General features: G+C 46.3%; 1 protein-coding gene across 1 annotated transcript; it reads right to left on the reverse strand.

Annotated features, from left to right (window-relative positions):
* Positions 1-55: 55 nt before the first annotated feature.
* On the reverse strand, positions 56-18,690 carry BBS12 (Bardet-Biedl syndrome 12). Its single transcript, XM_086962192.1, has 2 exons — positions 18,564-18,690; positions 56-3,864 (listed from the first exon to the last, which is right to left on the reverse strand). Exons 1-2 carry the CDS (start codon positions 18,634-18,636, stop codon positions 1,748-1,750), a joined length of 2,190 nt encoding a protein of 729 aa, XP_086818318.1. The 5' UTR covers positions 18,637-18,690; the 3' UTR covers positions 56-1,747.
* Positions 18,691-18,734: the final 44 nt, after the last annotated feature.

Below are 18,734 nucleotides of genomic sequence, written 5' to 3' on the forward strand. Positions count from 1 at the left end.
TATGCCAGGGCTGGTGGACCAATACTTCACTTTGCCAATGTGTTTTCTTTCAATGTTTTTATTCTTTTTTTGTCATCCATGTGCATTTCTAGCTACAGTAATTCAAATCCAGTAGTATATTTTCTTTCTGCCAATAATAATCATATTTTCCAGTGACGTGCACTATCCTTAAAATGTTTTCTACGTACACCTGCCTGCTAGGAAGCACCCATACTGTTATATTAAAATTAGATATGAATGTTTATGTTTGAATACTGTTTGTTCAGCACAAACATATGGTCACCACATTTAAGCTTTTCTAATTCTTTTCCTTTTCTGGCAGGAGTTTGCAATAAAAAAAAGTTACTGTTCCACCAGCTTGCCAAAGTTAGACGCAATTTTTGCCCTACATTAGAATATAAACCCCTTGATGTTATGTCAGTCACTTCTATAGTTTCTCAGCTGCTATACTGTTTATATATTTAAGTTCTTTCCTGCAAGTTCTACAATTAACTGTTACATGTTTTTTACCTATGAATGCAGTTAAACTGTCACGTGGTCTCAGGTATTTAGACATGCATACATATTTGACTGCTTTACAGCTGATTTAAGGATTGTCAAAAGGGACTATCTTTTGCCCCACATTAAGAACATAAACATACAAAGTAGTTCTTTATGTCCATTTTTGCTTTTTTCATGTTCTTATGTTCCTTAGACTTGCACCCTAAATATTAATACTTTATATGTGCTCTACTATGACCTGACACTGACAGAGCATGCAAGTAAATTCTGCTTGGTATATGGGCATTGTGCTCATATCCCTTAGCCAGAAATGCCCCATTTGAAATTTGCCTCTGTGGATCATAACTAGGCCTGCGTGTAAATTTCCACTCCGCTCGTGGAGTTTGCGGAATCTTTCCAAGTCTGCGTAGCGCGAGGAGTTCCGAAAAACTCCGCTCAGCGTAGCCAAGTTTTTTCCTCGCTACCTAACAAGAATCTTACTACAGACCACCTCCAGGTGAGATTTCTCTATGCGGGTGGTCGCAGATGGTAGCTACCGCCTGCATTGAGAAACCTTCTGTTCGCATTGAGTAAGCGGCCGATCGTGTAGAACATTTATTCGGGCGGCAGAAATAAACTGTGCCTTCTTGCGCTGCGCATGGTGCCGTGTGCGCTGATTTTATAGTGCGGGACAAAGACTCGCCCTAAAAATCAGCGCAAAGGATGCGACGTAACGCACTCTGTCGCTTGCGTAGCTCCACGTAGCGCAGCCGAGTTTTTTGGTCACTTTACGGAGTTCGGCATAGCGGCACTTCAGCCATGCCTAATCCTTACATCAGAAAAGGAGGAAGGAGACTGTAAAAAAATGTTTTTGTCACTTTGCTTTTTTCTTTTCAACTTAAGTTTTACATGGAATTCTTCTCTGAACTGTGCCCTAGTACTGAAGCCGGAACTACACTACTTTTCTCCTACCAGTGTGCTATAGCGTTATTATCTTTATTGTTACCCATATTTAGCAAATTGATGCAATATTCATGTTTGACGTGCCTGCACTTTATATGGCATAATTCAAATAGTCTTAAAACGAAATAATGACAGGATAATAGTCCTAGAGTTGGGAGCTATATAACTAAAGGGCACAAATGTAAATGTCATATGCAATTTCAACTTTACAAAATACTGACTACATAGACAACAGTTTAAAAAGTACAATATGAAAACATTCTGACAATATCTGCATTAAATAAATACATTGGGCCTTCAAATATTATAGACGTTGACATTCGTTTGAATGCAAGAACTGCGTTTGTGTAAAAGAACCTGTTAGAATTTCGTTATCCGTTTGAAGTACAAGTAGAACCAAATCCAGAGCTCTGCGCCAGGCTTCCTCCTTTGCTAATACATTATCATAAACCGGTTGACTACCCATGGGATTGCAGAGAAAATCCAAAGCAGCAATACTGTTCTGCTCTTTAACAATCTCTGCACATACGTATGCTAATGGGGAGCTGCAGACAGCTAAATTATTAAGATGGCGCTGTATATTAGTCCTGCTTTCCATCGCAGATGCACATTTGGTGGTGTTGCACATGACAGAAGACAAGTACTGGTACCAGCCTTCTGCCATAGCCCGGAGAACACATGGCTTATAACATAAAGACGATGTAGCCAACCAAGATGACAAGTTGTGAAATTGGCCAGTTGAGTTTTGGCCTTCCCTCTTTGAACACTGCTCTTCAAGCTTTCGGAGGTGACTTAGACACAAAAGTTCTACAGCGCCAGCACCCAAAAAAACATTTTGGTCAACTATAGCATTGTGCAATCGATAAGCGCAAGTCCAGAACTGATCTTCTATGGATTGCATTTTGGATACTATAGGGGTACTAAGTACGGCTGTTACCAGAGGAATATCATTGGTTTTAATACTGATGAGCATTCTGTGGCCCAACCCTACCGTTTTTAAGTTAACTGTTCTCAAGACACTTACACAGGCACCAGTCCCCACACAACACCTACTCATCTGGGTGAAATACGTCACAGGAACCGCTCCTGTGGCCTCACAAAAAGCTTGCAGCACATTTTGAGGCACATGACTGATAACTAAAATGTTACCAGGGGTGCAGTTCTGCATTAAATTTACAGACACAGTTCCTGTCACTAAAATTAAGTTTACATTTAACTGAGCAATTTGGTTGAATGCACGATCAGACCACAAATCTTCAGATCTATTTCCTGAAGTATAACTGTACTCAGTCACTGTTTTTACCCAAGAGGAAGAGTTAAATCCCAAATGACGATAAGTTTCAGTCAGGTCACCTTCAACAACAAGAACCTTTAGAGGCCTATCCCGAAGATGAACAGCCACAGAAGCCTGTTCCATTGACACAAAAGTCACATAGCCAGAGTGGACACCAGAGTGATCCTCAGACAATCCAGGTAAGCAGCATAACACGATTTTGGAAAAAGTGTATACTGAATCAGCTGAGAGGGCATCAATCATGTTACCGGCTTTTTGACAAATGTGGTTAGCAGCGTCCCGTACAAGTTTCATGCAATGTGTATGGCCATGGCTCAGACCCACAGTGAGCTGCTCAAGGCGCATCCGATCACAAGAAATGTCTGTAAATTCATTAGCACGGTCTTGATAATTGACCAATTTAGAGTCTACACAGGACTGCTCTTCTTTTGTTTGAAAGTGTCTGCTGTGGGTTAACTTTACTCTTTGGCCAACAGTCTTCATGGAGAAACAATTTTTAGGAATCCCACACAAGGGTTTGTCTTGTAATACTGTAGGCCCTGAGTAACCTTTACATTCTGAAGTGGGTGTGGGGCTTATAAATTTGCTTTTACAGGGATCACATGCGACTATCTGTTGGGAATTATCACTTTCTAACCCACTTTCTCTGGGAAAAGGCATCAAAGGTGTTTCTGAAGTATGACTGCCTGCATACATGCTTTTAGGTCCTGGTTGTTTCAAAATATCAGAAAGTGCAATTTGCAGAGATTTTACTTCTTTGATGCATGAAGTAAGCGCTTCTGACATCACTGACACCACCACTGATACTGGAATACCTTGGGAAAGGCATTCCAATGCAGCATTGCTCCAAGCACCAACCAGAAACATGAGGGTGCTCGTTCCAGTTCCATAGGTCTTATTCTGTATCAAAACTGATTCATTGAAAAGTTGTCCAACTGCACTTGTTAAATCCAAATTTTCCAGCAGCCGAAAGGCAGAGGAAGTTAACGTACATTCCAGAGTGCTTTCATCAATAATGAACTTCTGTGATTTTACTGGACCTAGAAGGGTTCGTCCTGAACTTGCTAATGATGAAAGCTGCTGAAGTCCAATGTGGCGGCGTGTGTTCATTACCTTCCCAACTTGACCTACAATTTAAATAAAAAGGAAATTCATCATCTTTCCTTGAAAAAGTATTGAATATTTTCTGCAACAAACACATATGTACAGCAGACTTTACAAATACAAAATGAATACTTTACATATTAATATTTTTCAGCCAGCCATCTTCACACTCGAGGTGCTCTCATAATGAGATTACTGACAGGATTTTATACTGCTTGTTGCTCTAGCTTATTTTATTTATGTTACTTTTGTCTTAGTAATACGGAATCCTTCACTCTGGTGGAAAGCAACTACCTTATTATATTTCCTCTCTGTCTTCCTGGCCACATCAAAACCTAGCCTATGGCACTGTACCACTCCTTGTAAGTTGTGTCCTAAATAATATTAATGTTACCATAGGGCACAGTACCGATGATCCCAAAATAACGATAAATGGCAAAAGTACACACAGATTTTACCACGCTTTTTACCACGGTTTGGTTCCATCAACAAATCAGACCGACAGAAAAACAAAACTAAAGTCCAGAGAAATGTTAAAATGAAAAAGATCACCTAAGCCAAGGTTGAACACATCCTTGAGCTGGTCAATACTCATTCAAAGATATTTTCACCAGAGCCACATTCTACATTTTGCATGCTGGTTGATCCCGCAGCAAGATTGCAGAATTGAAGAATCTTTTACATGAATATTTTTTAGCCTCTACAGTCCATTTCGATGGGTACATACAGTATCCTTGCCTAATCAGCCATCTCCAAGTATGAATTAAATCTTGATATGTTAGACATCATGCATCTTGGCTCGCCAAATTTTGTATGGATCTGCTGGAGGTGACCCGCTATCAAATATTTTGGAGTGCACTTCTCCAAACAAGTAGACTCAACAGTGACTGATAAGTTTAATCCGCTATATTTTGGCATTTCTTGCTTCTTGGAGTACTTTCTAAGTGATACCTAATGATCCTACGGGTTAGACCTCTGGCAGCGAAATTCTAGATCAGTTTGTTATAAGGAAGCAAACATTAAATTTGATAAATCCTCTGACATGGAGTCTCTGATGCGATCATCTGGACAGTGTAATATGATCAACTTGTTTATCCCCTTAACTGGCCAGACTGGATTATTTTGGGCTTATTGAAGGCATTAAAATAATCTCCCTTCCCTTCATCTTCCCCCAAGGATAACCAAAATGATGCGTCACTTCAGTCCAACCACCGTTTTTAGCTTTGCTCTTTCATGTTCCAAATAATCTCATACATTTGTTCAAGTGTTGCCTAAATCTCCACACGGCCCTGGGAGTGCCCAGAAAATCCAAATCAACAATACTGTTCTGCTCTTTTATTTCTGCACATATGAACACTGTTAGCGAGCAGAAGACACATTTGATGGTGTTGCACATGACAGAAACCGACAGTGGTACCAGCCTCCTGCCATGGCATTCAGAACATATGGCTTATAACAAAGAAGATGTAGCTAAAGAAGATGACACATTGGCAAACTTTCCAGAGGAAATTCGACATTCCCTCTTTTAAATCTGCTCTACACGCTTTGAGAGGTGACTTAGACACAAAGATTCTACTGCTCCACAACCCAAAACACATTAGGTACCATCTGATCATGGACTCAATCCAATGATTAAACTGATAGGCCATCCCTAGCTATCTGGCAACACCCTGAGCCATCATTCATTTATCCTCTTCCCATTGGAATTCTTCCCTTTCCCATTTTTGCTCTATTGGTCTTCTCCCTTGTTGGTTTTGCTGTATTTTGGAGAAATTTATTAGAATGTGAAACAAAAAAGTATTTGAAAAGCCATTAGGTCTCGCCTTTGAAAGTCATTTGCTGCCCTTTTGTCTTTGCAATGTTTGCTGCCAATGCTGAAAAGCATCTGCAAAAGGAAAAAATTGTTTTTGCCGATGCTGAACTGCAGTTTCAAAAATTAACTTAAACAAGCACTGGCAAAGCCAAAAGGTCAAGCCTGTGGGCGAGCTTTTGACTATCAGGTGGGAGTGGCGAACAGGCATGGGGAGGGAGACACAGAGATGGGGAGGGAGAAACAGAGACCAGAGAAGAGACAGGAGGGCAGAGGAGAAACAGGGACGAGAGGGCGGTGGAAGGGAGGAGGAACAATGATGGTACAAAGATATACAATATCACAGAAAGCACATGTATGTATTTTTCTGTTATTATTATACATTTGAAATAAACAATTGCTCTGAACTCAACCCCAACATCTCGTTTTGTTTGGCCTTTAAAGTGCTCCAAAACTGCATGTTGGCAGCGCCAACATTATAAAAACCATTGTTGTCTAGAACTTGGGGTGAACTGAGGTGAATGAGGACTACAGTCCACATTATGCACTGAGCCCCTAAATAAAGGTCCAGGAAAGGAACTTCGTGTCCCTGATGACAATCTTCTATAACACAGACTACAATGTATGTCCCAATGAAATATTGCTACACACAGGCTGTAATTTATCGGAATAAGGTTTGTTTAGACAGCTCTGCAAGACATTGAACATCAAGGTAACTGTGTTTAAAAAGATAGGCCATCTACTGGACCGTCATACAGCCCCTGCGGTGCTCAGTCTGGCACTAGCCGGGCTGCCTCTGCAAATAAACCCACATGCATTAGTCACTAAGCAGCTTTTATTGGAGGTTGGCTTTTCGGGTGGGCTCCCTGCTCTAAAGGCCCAGAGAACCTCCCTTTGTCATTGCACAGCAGTCACTCTGAGCTTTGGTTGAACTCAGGAACAAGAGTCAGGCTGGGCCTCACAAACAAGGCTTTGTGTAATGAAGCGCTTTACATAAGTACCAGTTACAATACCTTCGCTTCAAGTTTGCGCAAGATAAAACTGCAAAAAACAAAAACAAAATGAGGATGGGTTAACTCAGTAGTGATAGAAAAGACAAGCGCTTGTGTTATGGCCACAAAACGAAAAACAGGAACGGAGCCACTAAAAATATGAGCTCTTGTGTTACAGCCAGAAACCAACAAAATATATTGTACGTCGAAAGTAGCCTAAATGGCCAGAAGTGAAAATACCTGAGCGGTTGTATTACAGCTAGAAACCAACTAAAAATAGTAGAGCGCCGGAAGTAACAAATGGCCAGAAGTGAAATGAGACATGTAACAGGGCCAGTGTCCATGGGATGGAACAACACACTAAACGAAGGGACAGATGCCAGCGATTCACCACTGAAAAGCTAGGAACTTCGAAAGGCACATGAAGGAACGAGTGAAAAGTGATGGGCGTGCTGAAAGCCCACCGAGTAGATTCAGCATGTCTCGAAGAGACAGCGCAAACTCTGCTTAGGCTTGAGGTAAAAAGGCCAGGTCAAGAGCGATGATGTAGGCGCACGCAAGCATCACGACACGTGTGTGTTGCGTCATGACACTGCGTAACCCTTTTCTTTTTAGCCTTAAGTTTTGCTGTGCTACTATACCCATCTAGGGGGTAAAATAAGAGATGAAAGAGTGCAAAAGTGCACTAGAAAGAAAGGAGCGCCCCATTGCAAACTGCAGGCATGTGACCCTCCAAAAATGAAAGAAAAAAAAGACAGAGTTGCTTACCTCCTGGGGGGGCGGATGGGAGCAATACAACGTCGTTTGGCGACAAGGAACAATAGTGCAGCCTGGAGGGTGCTGAACACACAAAGCCAAGCACAGAAGTGTGGGGAAGCAACAGAAGAGGGTACAGAGCAAGAAAACACATGTACTCCAATGGAATGCCAATGGGTCTGGCAAGGTCCACAAGTGACTAATTAGACTAGTCCTGTTTTGGGGAAGAATTCTGGGACTTGTAGTCTTATTTAACCCAGTATAAAGACAAGGCTCATAATTCTCAGAAAAAGACTGGACTAACAAGTCACACATGGACCTTGAAAATTTGACGGGTATGCTTTAATATGCCAACACAACAAGCATGGAAATACACTATGTGCATGTTTTGGGATGTTAGATCCAGATCTATTTGCTTTGAAAACAAACTGATTTTCAGCCTGATCGAAAAGGTGTATTTTTCTCATGTATTCTACTTGTTGATTCACAAATTTAAAATAACAAGCATTTGCAATGCAATAGGTCTCGCATTAGGAAAGTTTGAGCTATTGGTCTTGTAAATGACAAATGTTTTATTTATGTGTTGGTTTTGAAAATAGCGAAATTAATAGCTTTGTCATTTACAATGCTAATAGTTTTAACTTTCGCAAATGTGATACCTATAGCATTTGTCATGCAATGTGTTGTATTTACGTGACTTAGATGTATTGATATTAAAAATAACAATGGCTTTTAATTTTTTTTATTAATACTTAAATAAAAGTTATTGTAATTTATAATGGCAATAGATTAAACTTTTGTGAGGATTATGTTCAGTGTATTTGAACAGCCTATTAAATGGGAAGAGAAGTAAGGCATGCCTTCAGGATACTAAATCATATATATTTGTCAATAATGCAGCAAATAATGGTATAAATAAAACTCAAATATAAAAGACATCTTAGATATACACACCCTAGGAAACTGGAAAAGAGATACCCTAGACAGCCTGGCATAGCTGCTCCGGAAGGGCAAGAGTAGAAGCAGAACGCTCCTGATCACCAGCCAATATTATGTTTATTAGGATACCCCTGTAATCTCAATATTGTGAAGATAACACTCCTTTTGGGGGAGTTTCACTTTAAGAGACTGTAACATTCATATGGTGTATGACTAACTAAAACTAGCACTCAGTAATTGCTGCAGCACTCTCACTAGAGCACTCGCAGTGCCGCAGCACTCCCTCTCACTAGAGCACTCGCAGTGCCGCAGCACTCCCTCTCACTGGAGCAATCATTCACTGCTGTAGCACTCTCTCTCACTGTAGCACTCATTCACTGCTGTAGCACTCTCTCTCACGTTAGCACTCATTCACTGCTGTAGCACTCTCTCTCACTGTAGCACTCATTCACTGTAGCACTCCCTCTCACTGTAGCACGCAGTTACTGCTGCAGCACTCACTAGAGCACTCACAGTGCTGCATCCCTCTCTCTCACTGGAGCACACAGTCACTGCTGCAGCACTCTCACAAGAGCACTCGCAGTGCCGCAGCACTCTCTCTCACTGGAGCAATCATTCACTGCTGCATCCCTCTCTCTCACTGTAGCACGCAGTCGCTGCTGCAGCACTCACTAGAGCACTCACAGTGCTGCATCCCTCTCTCTCACTGGTGCACTCAGTCACTGCTGCAGCACTCTCACTAGAGGACTCGCAGTGCCGCAGCACTGTCTCTCACTAGAGAACCCACAGTCACTGTGCGTGAGGACGGCTAACCCCACTACTGAGGCTGTGTCCGAGAGGCCTGGTAACCCCACCACAGAGGCCGTGTTTGACTCTGTCTGAGAGGCTAGACTCTGGGCGTAGAGTAACTCCACCACCACCAGCCAGTGTGTGTCTGAGAGGCCGGTCCCCGGAGCCTTCTCTGGGGAAGACTTTCCACCTAGCCCACGAGATAAAGCTGAGCCTCTATCTCTGAGAAAAAGTGAGGTAAGAGCACCGCAGCCACCATTGTTCCCTCTTCCTCCCCCTCAAACACAGGAAGCCGCATGCCAGGAGGATTCAAAGGTCATTAACAAAACACTGGATGAATCTGAGGGAAGTACACAACTCAAGCTCGGCTATTTTCAGGCCTGGCCCAGGCCCACCACCACAGTCAGTGCAGCACCCTCGGTGCCCGCAGCAGTGCAAGCGCTGCGTCAGTGTGTGACCCTGGGAGCCTGCTCCAGTGAAGGGCGCCCACACGTCACTTAGGCTGGAGGACCCCCAACACAAGCTGCAGGAAACCCCCGAGTTGTGTGACCATGTTTTCAAAGTAAACCGGAGAGTAGCACTCACTGATAGTACCATCTCTTACCTTCTCTTATTTCATGGGCTTAGATATGGCAGCGGCGCTTTATGAAGCGCTATGTGACGCAGGAGTTATTATTACCTGAGGAAGGAGGCGAAAAGGCGCGGTGAATGGAGCTGGGAGTAGCAGGCATTGGGGCCGAGGTACAAAAGGGAGTAGGTCAGGACAGCACAGGGTAGAGGTGAAGGGGTAAAAGGAGGAGGAGGGAAGAAAGGGCAGAACCGGCTGGGAAAATGTATGGCGATGTGTGGGCAGGAAGAGCAATGGGCTGCGAAGGTTGATGGAGCGGAGCAGCCGGGGAGAGGTACAGGCATGGAGGGGTGCAGACCGAGGCATGTGGGCAGAAACAGGGAAAGGGAACTGTGCGGCCAGGGAACGGTATGGGCTCGGAGAGCTGTGCGCTGGGAGAAGGGCTGACAGATAACTACGGGTTGGGAACAGGCTGGGAGACCTGCTGGCAGGAAGATGTGTTACAGGCTTCGCCGTGAAATGGATCCAAAAAAAAATATTTTTGTTACCCATGTTCTGAAGTACTTCCTTCGTTTTCATATGACTGTGATTGTGTTTGCTATCCGGTTGCTTTAATACTTGCACATGTGGAGTGAGACATTCAGATTCAGGCACCCGATTGCAGAACTTTTGTCTTCACAGCCTGCATTTCATCACAAATAGAACTACCTTTAAAAACGAGTCCTCACCGCCTTCCCTCGGACGGTCCTGGTGGGCAAAATCCAAGTCACAGGGGCAGTCAGAGCCTGGAGAAGCGAGCTCCGTGTGCCGGCGCCGCTGAAAGCTGATCTTGCGGCGACCCGGAAGCTCTTGCCCGGCCGGCCAATCAGCTCGCGGCCGACCGGAAGTCCCACCTCCCGAGGTCCGCGAGCTGCGAGCTGCCGGCGCATGGAGCGCCCTGACGTCCGGGGTAGCCCGGATCCCCAGGAGGGGGCCGGGGAGAAGGAGGAGTGTGGCGCCTGTTGCGGGGCTCCTCTGACCTGAGGGAGCCCCGATTTAGAGGATGAGACGCGCCGCGCCGTGAGGAGCCCCGCCGGAAGAGCGCAGTCGGTGAGTGGGGCCCAGGGCTGATGTGAAGTGCGTGCGTGCCTGTGTGTATGCCTGGGGGGGTGGGGAGGTGGGAGTGTGTGCGCGCGTGTGTACATGTGTGCGCGAAGAAAGTGTGTGCGCATGCGTGACTGTGTGTGATTGAGAGAGAATGCGAGGTAGGGGATAGTGTGCCTGTATCTGTGCTGTATGCCTGCGTGTGCATGCGCGCGCCTGTGTGTGTGTGTGTGTGTGCGTGCGTGCATGCAGAGGGGTGGGGGCTGTCTGTGTCTGTGTGAGAGCCAGGGCTTGCACCACGCATGCGCAGCTATCAGACGCTCGCTCCCGAGGTGAAATCCGACCTCGTCAAAGCGCGCGTCTGGTAGCTGTCCACTCTCCTAAATACGGGCAGCATAAGTTGTCGAGCTGATGCATTCATGCTTCGCATGAATGCAACATCAGCTCGACCTAAAAACTCGCAAAAACCAAACATCTTGCTTGCTCCATTGGCATCCCAAGTGGCAGTTCTTGGTAAAGTACTAAGTCGCTAAAGTCCCTGTACCATTTGACTTAGTTTGATAATAAGCAAATGGCAGAGCTTTGTGTTGAAAGAGGAGGTCTATTAAAAACAATAGTCATATTTAATATAATATTTGTTTGTGTGATTACACAATATACTTTTTAATAAATTGTTTTGGATTTACTCCTGCAAATATCTTTTTGTGGAGACTTTGGAATAGTGCTGTGTAATTGCAGTATGAACACAGCTAAAATGGTCACAGGTTGAAGAGTTCAGAATTGGTGTGTGCAGAGCCGGCGCTAGGCATGGGCAGCTGCCCAGGGCCCCACGACCTTCTAACTGCCACGGGGACCCGCGAGTCCATCATACTTTTAAAAATGCGCCATTGTACGAATTCCAGATGGTTAGCCCTCTCCCTTGGCGTTTGCAGCCATCGTACAGCGTGCAAGGGCCAAGGCGGGGCCCCTCACCTGTGCCCTGCTGCCATGGGCTTAAAGTGTAATGTGACTCCTGCATCCATTTCAGCTGCCGCAGACAGGGCAGGGCTGGGTTTCTGGCCGTCCTTTGCCAGCACCTCTTTCTCTTTTTATAATCGCCGCATCTACATGATAACAGCGGCTAGGCAGATGCTTGAACTGGCATTAGGTGTGAAGTGAGCCCTGCATTAATGTAAAGCAGAGCATCCTGCAGGGCTCACAACACAAAAACAAGTGACCTCATGTCACGATGGGCGCCGCTCACTTTCAATGAAGGGAAAGGGAGAAGAGCAGAAAACGGAGAAAAAGGTTATTATTATTATTTTATTTTTTTAACAGTTCCGTTTTATTGTATTTTTTTTCTCCAAACAAGCACGTGCATTCAAATGGAACATAAAAACAGTTAAACATAAGTAGTAACTCCAATTGAGTATAAGCACCTGGTGATTTTTACTTTCATGTAATTTACATGAAACGAAGGAAGAATGAACAATTGGGTGTGTTAACGAATAGAGATGATAACATCCAGATGGGGGAGGGACGGAGGGGTGACCCCACATCCATCCTTACCACCTGGGGTGGAGTGAATGAACCCTCCAAGATACACCCAAGTTATATAACCCCTCAAGCCACCCACACACCATGCCTTGTTTTATACATCTGAAAAGGTTGCACTACTCAATTCAATTCAATTCAATTCAATGTATTTATATAGCGCGCTACATACCCAGAGGGTCTCAAGGCGCTTGGAGAAGGGTGGTGAATTACTTGTTGAATATCCAGGTTTTAAGTTGCTTTCTGAATGCTAGGTGGTTCTGAGTGAGGCGAAGGTGAATGGGAAGTGAGTTCCATGTTTTAGCCGCCAGGTAGGAGAAGGATCTTCCTCCCATGGTGGTTTTGTTGATGTGAGGTACAGCAGCAAGGGCTTGGTTGGAGGAGCGTAGCTGGCGGGAGGGGGTGAAGAAGGAGAGTCGTGTGTTGAGGCAGTCGGGTCCAAGTTCGTAAAGTGCTTTGTGTGCGTGGGTTGGGAGGCGGAATGTTATCCTCTTATTGACGGGGAGCCAGTGGAGGTTTTTCAGGTGACCAGAAATGTGGTCATTACGCGGGATGTCTAGTATGAGTCTGGCTGAAGCGTTCTGGATGCGTTGGAGTTTTTTCTGAAGTTCTGCGGTGGTACTGGCGTATAGGGTGTTTCCGTAGTCCAGTCGGCTTGTAACCAGTGCGTGGGTGACCGTTTTTCTAGTTTCGGTGGGGATCCAGCGAAATGTTTTTTTGAGCATGCGAAGAATGTTGAAGCATGATGAAGAAGCGGCATTGACTTGTCTGGTCATCGAGAGTGAGGAGTCCAGAATGACGCCCAGGTTCCGTGCGTAGTCAGTCGGGATGGGTGCTTTACCAAGGGACTCTGGCTACCAAGAGTCGTCCCAGGCAGAGGGGGAGGTACCTAAGATAAGGACTTCTGTTTTGTCGGAATTCAGTTTCAGACGGCTGAGCTTCATCCACTCGGCTACTTCTTTCATTCCTTCATGCAGGTTGGTTTTGGCGGTGTTTGTGTCTTTGGTGAGTGAGAGGATCAGTTGAGTGTCATCAGCGTAGGAGATGATGTTGAGGTTGTGTTGGCGTGCGATGGCCGCGAGGGGGCTCATGTATATGTTGAAGAGGGTGGGACTGAGTGAGGATCCTTGTGGTACTCCGCAAATGACTTCAGAGGCCTCTGACTTGAATGGTGGGAGGCGGACTCTCTGGGTTCTTCCGGCAAGGAACGAGGTGATCCAATCCAGTGCTTTTCCTTGGTTACGATGTTTCTGAGGCGTTGTAACAGGGTGCTATGACAGACTGTGTCAAAGGCTGCGGAGAGGTCGAGGAGGATGAGGGCGACTGTGTCTCCATTGTCCAGTAGAGTTCGAATGTCGTCTGTTGCTGCGATGAGTGCGGTCTCAGTGCTGTGTTTGGCTCGGAAGCCGGACTGTGAGGAGTCGAGGGATTTGTTGGTTTCGAGGAAGGCGGCGAGCTGGTTGTTGACAGCTTTCTCGATGACCTTGGCCAGGAATGGAAGGAGCGAGATGGGGCGGTAGTTTTTGAGTTCGGTGGGGTCAGCTGTGGGTTTTTTCAGAAGGGCGCTGAGTTCGGCGTGTTTCCAGCTTTCCGGGAAGGTGGCGGAGTTGAGGGAGCAGTTGATGACGTCTCGGAGATGTGGTGCTATGATGGAATCTGCTTTGTTGAGGATGTGGTGAGGGCATGGGTCTGTGGGGGATCCTGAGTGGATGGAGTTCATCAGGCGGATGGTGTCCTCAGTGGAGATTGGGTTCCAGTCATTGAGGATTTTCAGGGGGGGGGTGAAGGTACGGCAGAGGGTTGGGTGGGTTGGTCTCCGGGTTGGTTGACGAAGCTGTTGTGGATGTCTGCGATTTTGTCGTGGAAGAACGAAGCTAGGGAGTCGCAGAGGGCTTGAGAGGGAGTGATGTCGTTGGAGTTGGCAGTGGGGTTGGTAAACTCTTTGACGATGTTGAATAGTTCCTTGCTGTTGTGGGCGTTGTTGTCTAGACGGTTTTTAAATGCGGCTTTTTTGGCAGTCCGGATCAGTTGGTGGTGTATGCGGGTGGCGTTTTTGAAGGCGTCCCTGGTGCTGGTGTTTGGGTCTTTTTTCCATGCCTTCTCAAGGGAGCGACAGAGTTTCTTGGATTTCTTAAGATCATCGTTGAACCAGGGGGCGTTTTTGTTGCCTAGTTTGTTTTGACGTTTTTTCAGGGGGGCTAGGTTGTCGGCGCTGTTGGTTAGCCATTGAGTGAGGTTAATGGCTGCTTGGTTGGCGTTCGAAGAGAGGGCAGGGGGGTTTTGAAGAAGCGATGAGGAGATCTGGTCGATGGTGATTTTTTTCCAGTTTCTTCGCAGTGTAGGTTGAGGGTGGTTGTGGGTTATGGTCTTTTTGTAGATAAAGTGAACGCAGCTGTGGTCCGTCCAATGGAGAGCTGTGGTGTGACTGAAGGAGATATGTTTGCTGGAGGTGAAGATAGGGTCGAGTGTGTGACCTGCGTAGTGAGTGGGGGTATTAACAAGTTGTTTGAGTCCAAGGTTGGCGAGATTGTCCAGAAGGGTGGTGGTGTTGCTGTCGTTGCTCTTTTCCAGGTGAAAGTTGAGGTCTCCCAGTAGGATGTAGTCCTCGGAGGGGAGGGCGTGTGGGGTGATAAAGTCAGTGATGTCTTCACAGAATTGTACACGGGGTCCTGGTGGTCTGTAGAGGAGGGTGCCTCGGAGTGTGGTCTTGGGGTCGGTGTGGATCTGGAAGTGAAGGTGTTCGGCGCTAGCGAGGTTGACGTCTGAGCTGGTTGAGATGCGGATGGAATTCTTATGGACGATAGCGATGCCTCCTCCTGTTTGCTTGGTGCGGTCTTTTCGGATGATCTTGTAGCCTTCCGGGATGGCAATGGTGATGTCTGGGGCAGAGGAGGTGTTCATCCATGTTTCTGTTAGGAAGGCGACGTCCGGGGAGTTGGTGTCTAGTAGATTCCAGAGGTCGATGGCGTGTCTGTGGACCGAGCGGGTGTTGAGCAGGATGCATTTTAGGTGGTTGGTGTCAGGTCTTTGTTTGGTGTTAGTGGATGATGAGTTGGTCTTGGTGCCGTCAAACTTGCAGGAGTTGCATGTGAAGGGTCCATGGGTGTGTCCAGGAGCGGCTTGGGCGCAGTTGGGGAGGCGGCCGGGGCTAAGAGGGTGGAGGGGCCGTATGTAATGCGGGTGGGGTGGGTGGAACGGGGGCCAGGGGGTCTGGCGCTGGGCTTGGCGCGGACGGGCACAGACGGGCTTACCTTTGGCGCACCTTCGGCGTGACCCCTGCGCGTGGACGCTGCGAGTAAAACCATCTATCTAAATGGAGAATGGGGGGCGGAGCGTGGGAGGGTCAGCTGGGAGGCGGTAGCAGGGGAGGGTAGGCGGGCCAAGGGGGTCTACAACAAACAAACAAGATGACAAAATGGAGGATGGCACGTGAAACGGGGGCAGGTTACTATAAGGCTAAATTGCTCAAATTAATGCACACAGTAAAGCAGCACTAAATATAGTGAGTCAATGGCGGCAGTAGTTACAATCCAAACAGACAACGTTGCGCTTCAAAGTTAATTATCATGCGAGGTTCGGCGCTGTATTAAAGTCAATGCGCTATGAATTAAATGTCTATAACAATCGCGACCAGAGCGCTGTGCCTACGATACCACGGTGAAATCTGCAGAGGCGCTTCAGGAACGAGGATAGCAGGCAGATTCTGTGGCCAGGGAGCATGGGGGGAGCGACCTCTTAGGAACAGATCCAGACCGTCACAGCTGCGAGGAGGAGGTGAGCGCTGTATTCGTGGGTGGGAGGGTCAGCTGGGAGGCGGTAGCAGGGGAGGGTAGGCGGGCCAAGGGGGTCCACAACAAACAAACAAGATGACAAAATGGAGGATGGCATGTTTGTTCGCATCTGAAATCCCTAATTCTCATGTTCCTGGGTGCATCTGTACGTCTGGTGTTCTCTTTTACTTTTAATAGTAGTATAAAAGGAGAGGCACATCTAAAAGAAGTAAGATAAATAAAAGAAGGGAAGAGGTGGGGGAGATGATAGAATACAGCAGAGAGGGGAGATCTGAACATGAGGGGCAAAACAGCTATAAAGCACAAGACACTTAAGGGGGATGGGAAAGGAGTGATGTGTATGAATGGCAGAATCAACGGGAGAAGGGAAGAGTTTTGGTTAGGTACAAGAAATAGCATGCAAAAATGAAAGGTAAGATGCTTTGGGAGAGTGGGAGGGGAGAGAATGATGTAAAGTAACACGAGCAGAGGTGTAACACAAAACGATGGGGTCCTGATCTGCAGAATGTGATAATGGGGCCCTGAGACTCCCACATCTCACAGATATTCATTTGGCCCTAGGCTGCATGGGAGCCCCCTGATGGGTTGGGGGTCCCCTGAAATATTGTGGGCCCACCTGAGCTGCAGGGGCCTTGTACAGTGTCCTGGCACAAGATGCGAAACAAGGTAAGCAGCCGGTGAATACCAGCACATGTAGGGGGGAAGCGGAACCTACAGGAGCAGAAACAGAGAATGGAAGGTAGAGGTGAGAGAGATAGATAAAACATTAAGGGTAGAGCATGGAGGGGAGAGGTGGACATAAATGGGACAGAACCAGCTAACGCAGTTGAGGCTGGAGAGAAAGATGAAAGGTGAAAAGGCAGTGCTTGGATAGGAGAGGTAGATATAAGAGAAGCGAACCATCAGGAGAACTTAAGTGTCATGGAAAGGGAATGGTGAGTGATGAATGTAAGAGGGTAGGACAACAAGGAGCAAGTAAGAGGCTGTCGGAGAGAGGCAGGGGAGAGGTATATTGTAGAGAGGTAGAACCAGTGAGAAAAGGTTAGAGGCTGTGGATAGATGAAGGGTTCCGCAGGTAGATAAGAGGTGGGTGTAATAGAGGCAGAATTAGTGACGAAACTAGTGAGACTGTACCAGAAATAACGTGAAGTGTAGAGTATGGAAAGGAGATGAGGATGTAAGAGAGGAAGAAACAGTGAGACAATGTAAGAGGCAGGGGGTTCAAAGAGGAGAGGTGGGTATTAAGGGGACAGACCAGCAAAAAAGCATTAGGAGGGTGGAGGAAGAAATGAGAGGTGAAGGGCAGTACATGGATGGGGCTGGTAGATGTAAGAAAGACGGAACAATCAAGACACCTCACACAGAGAAGAGAGAGGGAATGGTGAGAGATGGGTGTAGAATGCCAGAATCAATGAGAAAAGTAGGAGCCAGGGGGAGAGAGGAGGCATACAGCATGGAGGAAAAAGGTGGCTATAAGAGGGACAGAACGAGAAAGAGGAGCGACAAAGCTGGGGATAGCAGAGATATCGATTTAAGAGGGGCAAAATCCACAAAATATGGCTTGAAGAAGAAATGAGAATAAGAGTAGAGCATGAATGGAAAAAGGGGATGTAAGAAGCGCAAAATCAGTGCGAAAAGTGTTCAGAATGATGAAAAGGGAAAGAGGATGTAAATGGGGCAGAACCAGTGAAAAACTTTATGATGCTGGAGAGAGATGAGCAGTGAAGGTAGCATGTAAACCTTTGTGTTGATGCCCCTGTCTGGTAAAACCAAATGCCTTAACCATGAACTTCACTGGTGCAACTTGAGTACCGGGGAGTCACCTGAAGACCCACTGGATATCTATTAGGGCTAATATTTGTAGCCATCTCAGTGATATCCACATTAGAGAAGTAGCTTCTTGCAAAGCTGCTTTAACAGTGCCAGAAGATGAATGGTCAGTTGACATTTCCTATGACGTCACTTCCTGTGACATTAGATCTTATGCAAATTAGAGGGGCCTCGCATGTTCCTATCATGCCCTGGGCCCCACAAATCCTAGGACAGGCCCTGGGTGTGTGGATGAGTAGCTTGAAGAGTTGGTGGTTTGGAAAAGAACATTGGAGAAACGTGGGGGACGCTATTCTTGTCTTGTGACTAACTCTATCCCCTATGGAAATAAGGGTACCTCCCACATCATTGTGATTGCTCTATTTCACTTACACCTACGATTCACACGACTTGGGCTACACATACTTCCAAAACAACGCACAAACGATAAACGTTAAGTAAGCGCTCTACTCTAATACCTTCGAGTCTAGCTCGCGCTATATAAAACTACAAAAAAAGGATCGCTAATGACTTGCATATACAAATAAAAATCGTGAGGTCATAAAAGCCGCCACTACGTAGCACAATGACGATGCAGCTTTGACTTAGGATTGAGGCTCTGAGAACACCCCTTGGGCAGCTACGTACAGACCTAGTGATTGCTGTTCTTTCTGTATTTTCTCCGCCTCGCTTCCCAGCCGCCGTGTAAATAGTTGCTCGTTCATTCCACCAAAGAGGAACAACGCGCATGCCCACACTAGCGCGCGCCAGCTTGAGCGGGAGCGTTGCTAGGGGACCGAAAGCAAGCGACAAAGATGGCTTC

The sequence above is a fragment of the Lissotriton vulgaris genome, chromosome 3_1, assembly GCF_964263255.1.
Source record: "Lissotriton vulgaris chromosome 3_1, aLisVul1.2, whole genome shotgun sequence".
Lineage (NCBI taxonomy): Eukaryota > Metazoa > Chordata > Amphibia > Caudata > Salamandridae > Lissotriton > Lissotriton vulgaris.